This window comes from Mustela erminea, chromosome 4 (assembly GCF_009829155.1).
Source record: "Mustela erminea isolate mMusErm1 chromosome 4, mMusErm1.Pri, whole genome shotgun sequence".
Lineage (NCBI taxonomy): Eukaryota > Metazoa > Chordata > Mammalia > Carnivora > Mustelidae > Mustela > Mustela erminea.
In genome coordinates, this window is record NC_045617.1 from 72,892,716 (window position 1) to 72,904,173 (window position 11,458).

Sequence of the window (11,458 nt, forward strand, 5' to 3'; positions counted from 1 at the left end):
AATTTCAGTTCAAAAACCAGAAGAGCCCCAGGCAAACCCAAGACAAATTGGTCACTGTATTTGAGATTAAGAGGCGCAAACAAGAAGGAGATCTTCGAGGCCAAATGGAGTGTTTGTGCAAAGTTCCCAGGCAAGAAATGACTTGATAAATGGGAAGGAGGTGGAGCCATATCATGTAGGAATTTTTAAGCCACTGCAGCAATGTGGGTTTTATGTAAGATCATTTGGAAGCCATTAAAGCAGGGGAAGATCATATTTGCATTTCAAAATAATCATGATGCTGCAGGAAGAAAGATTTGGAAGGAGATCAAAGTTTACTCAAGGAGATCAACTAGGAAGCAATTATCATAACTGGTGGTTGGGCCAATGCAATGATGTCAGCAGTGATAAAGAGTAGAAAGGATTTGAAAGTTATTTAAGAAGTGTGATTGATTATTGGATATGGGGTGCAAGGGAGAAACTTATGTAAAGGTAATTCTCATGTTTCTTGGTTCTGTAACGTAGAATGTTTCTGTACTAGCATGTACCTATGTTGGACTTACCATCTAGACTCAATCTGGTATAAATGGCATTTATGTCATGGTATGAATTTTTATGCACCTTTACTTTTTAATAAAAATTCTAGTCCCAACTTATTTACAGAAAAATGCTTTTCCCTCTACAGCCACAAGAAGGTTATCTGATGGTACAGCAGTTTCAGTATCTAGGTTGGGCCTCTCACCGAGAAGTGCCAGGCTCCAAACGGTCCTTTTTGAAACTGATACTGCAGGTGGAAAAATGGCAGGAGGAGTGCGAGGAAGGGGAGGGCCGAACCATCATCCACTGCCTGTGAGTACGGCGCCTCAGCTTGGCCGTGCTGGGGCTTTGGTGCTCATTTCCTCACTAGACTTCATGTTTTCCACATTAAAGATCTTACAGATCTCCATCGGTAGCATTGTAAATAATCTTCCTGTCTTGTGATTCTATAATTAACTACCAATTTTCATTTTCATAGTTCTTCAAAATTGATTATTATATAGTTGTCACATGATTTAAACTCTTTCCAACACTACTCAGAACCGATTTCCTAATGTACACAGTGTACAAATATACCAAAATTTCAGGGGATCAAAGTTGCAGCAGCTGGTGGCTCCAGAATGTTCCTAAGCATAAGCTACAGAGCCGACCTCATCCTCATGTGTCCTTGCACTCTGCCCTCTACACATACATGCACACAAATGAAGCAAAATTAATACAAAATGGAAAAAGAAAATAAAGATCATGTTTTCATTTCCTCAATTTATAAGATTGTGTGACCTCTGGTGACCAAAAGCTGCCATTTAAAATGCCCTGGCTGGGACACCTGGGGAGCTCGGTTAGTTAAGCTACTGCTTTCAGCTCAGGTCATGATCCCAGGGTCCTGGCATCGAGTCGTGCATCGGGATCCTTGCTCAGCGGGAAGCCTGCTTCTCTCTCTGCTTCTGCCTGCTACTTTGCCTGCTTGTGCTCGCCCACTCTCTCTCTCTCTCTGAAATAAAATCTTGAAAAAAATTCTCTAAAAAAAAAAAGTGCCCTGACTTTCTTTGCTTCCAGAAATGGCGGTGGGCGAAGCGGTATGTTCTGTGCTATAGGCATTGTTGTTGAAATGGTGAAGCGGCAAAATGTGGTGGACGTGTTCCATGCAGTCAAGACCCTGAGGAACAGCAAGCCCAACATGGTGGAAGCCCCGGTGAGTCAGAGTCTCAGGCACGAAGGGAGCAGAGACATTAGACAACCCTAACCTATTCACTGGGTTGACTTCATACACCCAAGGGAATAAGATGTGTGAGTCTTTGTGGGGACTTTCCTGCCTAACTGATGAACTGCTGAGTATCTCTCTCTACTCACAGAATCCTAATCACATATCACAAATGTTCATGATGAAAACTGTTTTCACTTGATTTGGGAAATGTATAGAATTGTGGGTCTTTTCCTGTGATAGACCATAAATATGTGCTGTAATAAAGCTTCACTAAACAGATCTGTAATAAGAATAAATTCTACTCTCTAGTCTTTATTCTTGTCTATTTTTAATTTCTTAAAGCATCTAGGTTAACTTGTAAAGCAGTCATCCAATGGATATATTCCTAAGTTATATCAGCACTTAGGCACCTAATGTCTGTCCTTAACTGGCAAATGAAATTTATTTTAGTCATTTCCTATAATTCTTCACTTCTGGTCAAATCATAAATTTTAAACTGTCATCATTGACAGTTTTCAGCTTTTACAAATTAGAGTGAGTGGTTCAGATGGTGCCACCTGAATTTGCCAGGGCTCATAAAATCAGACCACAGCTCTCAAAATAACAGCTGATAGGAATGGGTATGTGGGAGCTCATCTGGGTGGAGCTGTGTGAACAGTAAGAAAGAAAAGTTAAACTCCTCGTGCACATTTTAATTTTAAAGAGAGATGTCTGTGGGTTACACATATGTACATGGTGGGATAGGTCAGGAGCAGCTGTGTAGTTAATGTTCACACAAAAGTAAACCAGAAAAACCAAGGCAAAATTGTTGCTTGCCCTACATTATCAAGATGATCAGATAACTAGAATGAGCAATTCAATAAACCTTTAAAGTATTCTTACCACTTCCTGCTCATGGATTGTTCACACAAAAAGTGCATTGCTTCCTGAGACAAAATCTGAAGAGTTACATTTATACCGTTTCACTTTTACAAGTGGTAACAGGCGTTTTCCCCTTCCACAGACCCCCTCAAATCGTCCCTTCTCCAGCTCATCCCTTAGGTTTTATTGCTGTTGTCTGGACAAGGTGATGTTGGTTTTGATTGGAGTTCTGGCAGTGGAGATAGAGAAAGGGGGGTGAATCTGAAGGATTTTTGATGTAGAACTCTCAAGTCTTCCTACAGAATGTAGTGGTTATGTCTTTTGATTCTTTGCTGTCTGAAGGTTTCTTAACGTAAACTCTGCCTCGGTGTCTAAGATCATGTCTTCTTAAATTCTTCAGTGGGCTCACTTCTCCATCAGAATTCAAGTTTTACCTCCGAATTTAACTCCGATATCCTACAATAACTTGAGGGGGAGGGGAATCTCTGGTCTAATTCAGCCATTCTAGAACCTTCCAAAAAGTTTCTGTACGTTTACATTCATGTCCCATTAATCCTGACTGAACTCCTACCCTCTGATTTGTGTTTAATCAGTGTTAATGATGAGTTTAGTGTGCTGTTGAATTGAACTGACAAGTTTGGTAAGAAAATTTAGAGTGTAAACAAAATTGCTAATGACAGATTAAAGAGACATAACTGTTTTCAAGCACTTTTTGGCTCTTCAGATGTACTTGCCACAGTGGTAGGCTAATTTAAATCACACCTACTTGATAATTAAAGGTAGGATTGATAAAGATCTCTTGGGGAAGTTTTTTATTACCCTGGTTTATTGCTGGAGACACCTGGAAGTTCTCTTTAGAAATAATATGCATTTTAGACTGTTCTTTATTCCAGCCTGAATTTTACCCACTTGGACTGAGTTGAGAAGTTTTTAATGACGTATTATAAGTCATAACTTGTAATACAGTCTGATTTTCTCTAAATTCTTAATAATAGAGAAGTGCATAGATAGACTTAGAAGAAAGGAAGTTTTAACTGAACTTGTCAACCACGTTGTCTTAAATATATAAAGACAGCAGAAATAAATTTTCAGATACAAATAAGCTCAAAAAATCTTAAGAACCACTAACCATTTTTTTAAAATTTACTTAAATACTCTGACAAATGAAAAGCCGTATCAAAAATTAAGAACTTGAAATTGTGAATGGCAGCTTAAAATGACTTTTTTTCCTCCTGCTAAGAAAAATTATCTGAAGTTTAGAGAAGAACATTTGCACATGTTCACTATAGCATTTATTTCTATTAAAGAAAAAGTAAAAACAATCTAATAGTCAAATCTGTATGTTAGACTTCTATGTAGTGTGAAAAGAAATGTTAAATAACATAAGAAAAAGATAAATAACAGTGTTAAAGGAAAATAAAATATAAGCTTATATTCTCAAATATAAGAAAAATTGCTCTGTGAGAGCAATTATATTTGGTCTAAAATAATTACTATTTCAACCATGCCTTAAAAAGGACTAGAGCAAAACTCAGGCAGTATTTTACCAATAATTGTTTCTAGTAATAGAATTATGGAACTCTTTCTGATGGCTTTTATTTTCCTATGCTGGGCAATTTTTCTGTAGTGATCAGGTTTTACTATTATAACTGGATAAAAAAAAATACTGGAGATTTTCAAAAAACTAACAGAAAATATGAGGCAAAGATAATATATCTTTTTACTTCGAGTTCCTTTTCCTTAAACGGAAACATTAGACTCAAACATAAAACATGGATGCCCGGAAATTAAGCTTCTTTATATAGGAAAACTAATAGGTAATTCTTGAATAATTTTAAGTGATGGCTGGGTGTTCATTTGGTGGCGATGGTTCGCGTTAGTCTTTCTCCTAACTTTTCTCAACTCCTACGTTTTCGCCTCTTCCAGGAGCAGTACCGTTTCTGCTATGATGTCGCTTTGGAGTACCTGGAATCTTCTTAGTTGGGTGAGACCTCAGAGTGCGTCCACCCAGAAGCCTGTTCATCTGTTGAGCCAGCAGCCATTGTACCTGTTACAGTTGTGCAGAAAGATTTTAATGTGGGGGGTGGGAGGCTTTTACATTCGAGAAGTGAAAGTATTTTTCTTATGAAGTTGTGTATCTTAATAAAAAGGACTCAATTAGTTTCTATTACTGTATGAAAGCATCAACATTTCGTGCCACATGAATTATATTTAATAAGAACAGATTCCAATGAGAGCTTATCAGTGTTTGTACAGTGAATACGCAGCTTTTTCTCGCCTGGTTCTCGCCTGGCAACACCACATGTTGCATGAATTAATACTTTCTATGTGGCATTTTTCTCCCTTTTTTTAGATAAAGATGTTAAACCTTTAAGCAGAAGTATGAAAAGCTGTGCAAATTCATAGTAAAGTTCATTTTTTATATGTTTCCAGTGTAGCAGATCTCTATATAAATATATAAATATATATAAACTGGCTTATTTTCTTTTGATGTGCAATGATGGCTGGATCATTTAAAGTTCTTTTTAGAAAGAAAAAAAAAAAAAAACATAAGCCAAAGACTCAAGTGTAAATATGTCTATATGGAGAAAGCACATTATATTTATTGGTTACTTACATTCCTTTTTGATGGCTAAAATACCACCACCACACGATCATTTTTTTTCTGAAGAAAGCTTTTTCTTTCACTAAAATCAATTGTAAACGATTTTTGTAGATTATTTTTTGTATGTTTTAGTGTAAGTAGAGGATAAACTTTTTATTCATAAATGAGGAAGCAGTGTTCTTTATAGTGATTCTCTTGTGTACATGCTCGTAAATTAAATTAATGTAAAACACCTTGGCAATTGGGTCTTTTAATACAGGACCAAATTCGAACGTTTTGCTGAAAATGTGTAATTTTTCACAATTTCATTAGGTAAATCATGGTTTGGTGATCATACTTGAGAACTGCACACATTCAAAGGCCTTGCTGATGACTTACGCAATGCTGAACACACCTTTAAGCGTCATTTAAATTTTAAAGGAATTGATTTTGTCAGCCTATAAGCAAGCACTGGTCAAGAAAACGAGATGGCAACATTCACGCTTTCAGAGTCAAGTAGTCAAGTTTCAGCAAACTGTAAACTGTCAAGATGATAGAGTGTTTCTTTGGATGTTTACATGCACAGGCTCTGGGTTCTGGCCATGGGAAGTGTGAACAAATCGATGCCAGATTCCTGTTTGTGCATTGTCACGGGACTGGCAAGGGAATCTTTCTAAATGTGGTCTTGTTCAGATGCTCCCTGTAGCTGTAACTTCACATCATCAGCTTGCAGTTTGTTATTGACTAAAGCCTTCCAGTCCTCGCCTCCTAGATTGCCAGTACATGACATGGTGCTTACAAAGATTTAACTAAAGGAAGCGTGAAATAAAGTTTTTGTAATTACAACTGTTTGCCCCTATTTTCTCTTAATTTTCATCCCTTCATTCCCAAATAAATAGCCTCTTCTCCTTGATAGTAGTATACCCCCAAAATTCTATGAAAAGTAAAATGAATCTCCAAGCACTAGTATCTTTTTTTTTTAATTGAATATCAACGAGTCCAGATGAATGGAGGGGGAAGAGGCCAGAGGATTGACGTAAGTTTTTTGATTGCTATATATGTACATCGCTATCTTTTTATGTAATATACATTTTCATACTTCTTCTAGCAAAGGAAAAATAAGTAGCATTCCTGTTTTATGGATGTTGCAATTGAAGCTAATGAGAAAGTAAATGATTTGTCAACAGATTCATATCTGAGTCTGATTTAGCAGTTCATTCTCTTCCACTAAACACACCGCTTCCCCAATGGCTTGACAAAGAAAATTTGGCACTTCATTCTTATTGTTCCTCATTAATTGATTTTCTCATAAAGTCTCATTATGGGTATCTTCAAACTTCTATTTGCTGTGTACATTATTAGAACATTTGTGACTTTCATTAGTAAGAATTTAGACAAAGAAACTTTATCTTTTCCTGGAAAGACTAATTTATATTTAAACATGGATGCATTTAACAAAACATTTTTTAACAAAAATCCACAAGCTCCTCCCAGACTTCTTTACCCAATAACTTTCAGGATATGAATTCTACAGAGGATTCTGCTTTGCTGCGTGACCCGGATTTCATTTCCTCTCTCACTTGATTGTGTCCACACTTCACCGAAATCACCGTAAATACTGTTTGCAAAGCTCTAGGGTTCGTGTGGCCTCCAAAATTTAAGCAAAGAACAAAAAGAGTCCTCTTTTTCTCTGACAAGAAACAATTCTGTGTTTGCTTCCTTGGGGGCACCACAGAAGCCATTCCGTCAGGAGACAATGTGGGAGGTATAAATCTGTTTTCCTCAAAACTCCTATTCAGAAAGTCCTACTAAGTACCCTGTGGCACTCCCTGAGCAGTCTTGTGCTTGATGGCCATGTCCCACTCAGCCGTGTCCCTCTGCGTAGGCGATGTCCTGGCACAACTTTTAAAAGTTGTCATGCTTTTCACAGTGAAAAGCCTCTTATCTCCCGATCAGTTATTCCTTGAACGGCAGTTATGAAGTTAAATTTTATACATCCTCTTCTTAGATATTATCACTAAGGAAATGCTGGAAGAGACACAGAAACACTTGGGAATTTACAAGTTTTAACAAAATCCTCTTGAAAATGACTGTGAGGCCTCTGGTTTGAGCTGTGTAGACTTTTTCTAATATTTGGTCTTTGGAGAAAGGTTTTCATGTGACTCTGTTGCTTATCACAACTAAATGATCTCATTTTGAGAGAAAGAAAGATCTTTTTGCCTGGACAAAGAGGGAGAAGAAACATGTTTATCCCTAAAGTGATGCGCCGGTGCTCGTTCAATCCTCCCCTTATTGAGATTCTCCTGGGTTCCAGGTACTCGTGTAATAAGCTTGGAAGGCAGATTTCAACAGCTGCTCCCTCTCAAATCCACTCTGTTGCTAGAAAATGGTGGGAAGAGGCTCCTGACATCTAAAAAATATAGTAGACAACAAGAAATATTAGGATGCAGGAGAGAAGTCACTGTAGCTCAACTAGAAATATGAGATAATCTTTTAGCTTTGGAAGAATGCCTTTGAGATTTGCCTAACTTACATAGGAGAGTGACAATTTACATTTTTAATTTAATTTCTGTGCACTTCAGCAAGCAGTCCTTTTTCATAACAAAATACCTAAAAGTCAATATTCTGCCCCCTACCCCAGTGCAATATGTAGAATACTTACAAAATATTTCCACAGGCAGAAACTCCACAGCCCACCTAGACACATTTCAGTGTTTTAGTAAACACCCCCCCTACAACATGCTTTTCTACTCAATACTTTCCTATATGAAGACAGAAGATGGCCAGCTGTGCCTCCTATAATAATTTCTACTTACATGTTATTTCATAAAGTTTTCCCACAGCTTAGGGAATGGGAATCTCAGAATGGGAGCAATATTATCTGAATTTGTTCATAACTCTGGTCTATTCAAGTGGTCTGCAGAGTATTAGAATATTATCTCTCTGAAACTAAAAGGAAAAGCTCTGTCTTGGGATCTACTTTAAGTAAGCTATAAGTGGCTTCTGGAATATAAATTGTCCAAAAATCAATGATGGTAGATCTATAACACTTCTGAACTTCAGCTTCTTCTAAAGTGAATTGAAATTCTAACCTGAAAGAAAACAAACACCAGAGAGATACTGTTGTTACCAAATCCTGTTAAGGAACCAGTAGAAGGGGTTTCTAAACCATTGAAGCAAACATGAAGTCGCTACTGGGGATCAGAAAGACGCTTTTTTAATGTCAAAGTCTGCTCGGGGAGAGAGATTTTGTGACAGATACCATCTCTCATGAGGCACTAGGCAATTGTAGAAAAGCCACAATACCTGAAATCTAACACAGAATATTGTGTGCTGATTCTGATGTGTAATTGTCTTATGAGTCTTACAGTCTTATTAGTCTTATAAGCTTTAGTCTTGATGCCCTTAGGAGATACATAGCATGGAAGCCAAAAAACTTTTTTTTTTTAATGTTTCAGTACTTAAATGCAATCTAAGTAGAAACAGAATATGAAGAACAAGAATATTTAAGTTGAGTCACCAAAGAGTTCTTTTCTTAAATAGATATTAGATGTGCAGACAAGAAAAGGCCATACATTCCCACTATTTGCCTGGTCTCAAAAAAAAAACCAAAACAGAAGAGCAGACAAAAATAAGACCAGTATGACATCCACTTGTTATTTGTTGAGAAATAGAAGAGGCAAACTCAAATGCCAACAGGGCCAATAGACGCTATGAGTGGAGAAAACAGGACAGGGATTTCAGAATGGTCATTCTTGTATTATTATAACAGACATCCTTAGCTTATGTGTTTTCTAATAGAAATAATTCTCATTTCTACAAAAATAGATCTCCCATTTTTACCAAAACAACATCCCGTGGCACATGGCTGGCTCAGTGGCTGGAGCATGTAATTCTTGATCTCCAGGTTGTAAGTTTGAGCCTCACATTGGGTGTAGAGATTACTCACTAAAATCTTTTTAAAAATATTTCCCATGTTTTCCTTTTCCCAATTTTGATTGAAAAATGGATAATAGAGCTACACTGATATCTTCAGGTCTTACTATTAAAAAACAAAATAATAAGATTAATGGTAAGTGACAACTGCTGTTTGGTATGGGAACCAGAGGAAACATTGTGGTGAGACCAACCCCAACTTGGACTCGAAAGCAGGTGTGATGTCTAAAGAAAATGGCACTTACCTCCCAGCAGTGTTTGCTCCGTGAGAATATGGACCCAACAGTGTCTCATCTCTCAAGAGTGCAGAACACTGCATTTTTACATAGACTCTTAAAGACTGTTGAATGTTAACAACCAATTAAATTCAAAGGCAAACAAACAAACAAAAAACCTCGGCCCAACACTATGCAAAAAAAAAAAAAAAAAAAAAAAAAAAACCCCGTCAGAAAGCTGAATCTGATGTAGTCTGTAAGAAACACAGTCTCCCAGTTTTGACTTCCATTGTAGAATACCTATTATTTTACCATTCAACCTTCTAAAAATATTCTTCAAGAAATACAAGCTTTAGTTCTCTTAAAACAGCTATCATGACTTTTTTCATATTTATTCTTATCCAATTTACCTTCTCTTCTTACATACTTTTCTGTTTTAAAAACATGTGTAGAGGGGCTCCTGGGTGGCTCAGTGGGTTAAAGCCTCTGCCTTCGGCTCAGATCATGATCCCAGGGTCCTGGGATCAAGCCCCACATCGGGCTCTCTGCTCAGCAGGGAGCCTGCTTCCCCCCCCTTCTCTCTGCCTGCCTCTCTGCCTACTTGTGATCTGTCAAATAAACAAATAAAATCTTTAAAAAAATAAATAAAAATATGTGTAGATGAGTCTTGACTCCTAAGATGAAAAGAAACAAAAAACCAAACAAACAAAAAAAACAAGGTCAATATCTCTGCTCCCTCCTACCTGGACTAAATGCAAAAGAGTGTATTTCAGAAGGTAAATCACACATTTCACACCTAATAAGCAGCCCCAAAATGATGACTAGAAAATAATTCTTACAGTACTGAGAATGTCAAAAGAAAGTACTTGTTCTGTGAGCCATGGAATGGCCTGACCCATTTTAGTCACAAGTGCAGACAAGCATCTGTGGAAGCACCACACTTCCAGATTGTAATGGTACAGGCTGATTTCCATGGCAGGTGCATAACAGTATGGGCTCTTGCCAGCCCACGGTAGGAACTTGAACTCCAGTTCCATAAATCAAGTTACCTAAAGCACAGTCAGCAGACTGAATTTGATTTCTTTACACCTTCTGGTTAGTTCTTAGCATGATAAAGTGAGTAAGTGTTCTTACTTTCCAATGTCAACTTCTGTATTCTCTGAGCTCAAATGTGATCACTGAGGGAAAAAATATTCCCTCACATGGTAAATCATGATTGATTTCTTCATGAAATGAAAGACAGTAGAGGGATATTTAAGATGATCAAATCCAATGCTCTTATTGTTAAGTTTAAGAAATTAGGGGTGCCTGGGTGGCTGAGTGGATTAAGCCACTGCCTTCAGCTCTGGTCAGGATCTTGGGGTCCTGGGATTGAGTCCTGTGTTGGGCTCTCTGTTCAGTGGGGAGCCTGCTTTCTTCTCTAACTGATTCTCTGCTTACTTGTAATCTCTGTCTGTCAAATAAATAAAAATAAAATCTTAAAAAAAAAAGAAAAGAAAAGGAATTAAAGCCAAGAGTCATCATGTGTCTAACAGGAAAAGTTCTGATAGTAAATATTGTGAGATTTCCAGGCCATTGGCTTTGGTTATCTTCATTGCTAGACCTACTTTAAAAGAATGTTTAAATCAAGTTCTTCAAACAATCAAAAAGGATGGAAGGAACTTTCAAGCATCAAAAAGGAAGAAAGAACCATGGAAAGAACAGAATTATGGGTACATGCAGTAGAAAATTATTTTCCTCATATATCTGTTTTATAAATTGTATTTGATGATTGAAACAAAAATTATAACACCATATGATATTTAAGAAAATGCTACTTCAAAATGGGGAAGAAAAGGGGAACTAAATAGAAATAAGGTTTCCATGCTTTACTCAAAGTGATAAAATAATGATACCACTAAATTATAACAATTCTCATGTGTATATTAAACTGCCTAAAGAAACTACTGAGAATATTGTGTCAAGATATATGCTCAAAAACACTATAAATGAATCAAAATAGAATCTTAAAACATGCTAACATAACACAGAAATTTAAGGGTAGAGAAATGGGAGTGAGAACTAGATAAAATAAACAAATAATTGTTTGAAACAATTAATTGAATGGCTTAAGTGCCAATGTATTAATAATTATCTTAAATG

The 11,458-nt window shown here is 36.9% G+C and overlaps 1 protein-coding gene and 1 long non-coding RNA gene across 12 annotated transcripts in view; one reads left to right on the forward strand and one right to left on the reverse strand.

The window, feature by feature from the left end:
• Positions 1-5,065, forward strand: part of PTPRK (protein tyrosine phosphatase receptor type K) — a 553,251-nt gene extending 548,186 nt beyond the window's left edge. For all 10 annotated transcript variants that reach the window (XM_032339563.1, XM_032339566.1, XM_032339569.1 and 7 more), the window contains 3 exons: positions 665-828; positions 1,573-1,708; positions 4,508-5,065. In XM_032339563.1, coding sequence (XP_032195454.1) covers positions 665-828; positions 1,573-1,708; positions 4,508-4,561 — 354 coding nt within the window. In that variant the 3' untranslated portion in view covers positions 4,562-5,065. The remainder of the gene's footprint in view (positions 1-664; positions 829-1,572; positions 1,709-4,507) is intronic.
• A 1,077-nt stretch (positions 5,066-6,142) lies between these two features.
• LOC116588472 lies at positions 6,143-9,393 on the reverse strand. 2 transcript variants are annotated; one of them, XR_004284959.1, is made up of 3 exons: positions 9,347-9,393; positions 7,828-8,257; positions 6,143-7,193 (listed from the first exon to the last, which is right to left on the reverse strand). It is a non-coding gene; the product is annotated as an uncharacterized LOC116588472 (long non-coding RNA). The 2 variants fall into 2 exon arrangements; XR_004284958.1 differs by having other exon boundaries at positions 6,143-7,568.
• Positions 9,394-11,458: the final 2,065 nt, after the last annotated feature.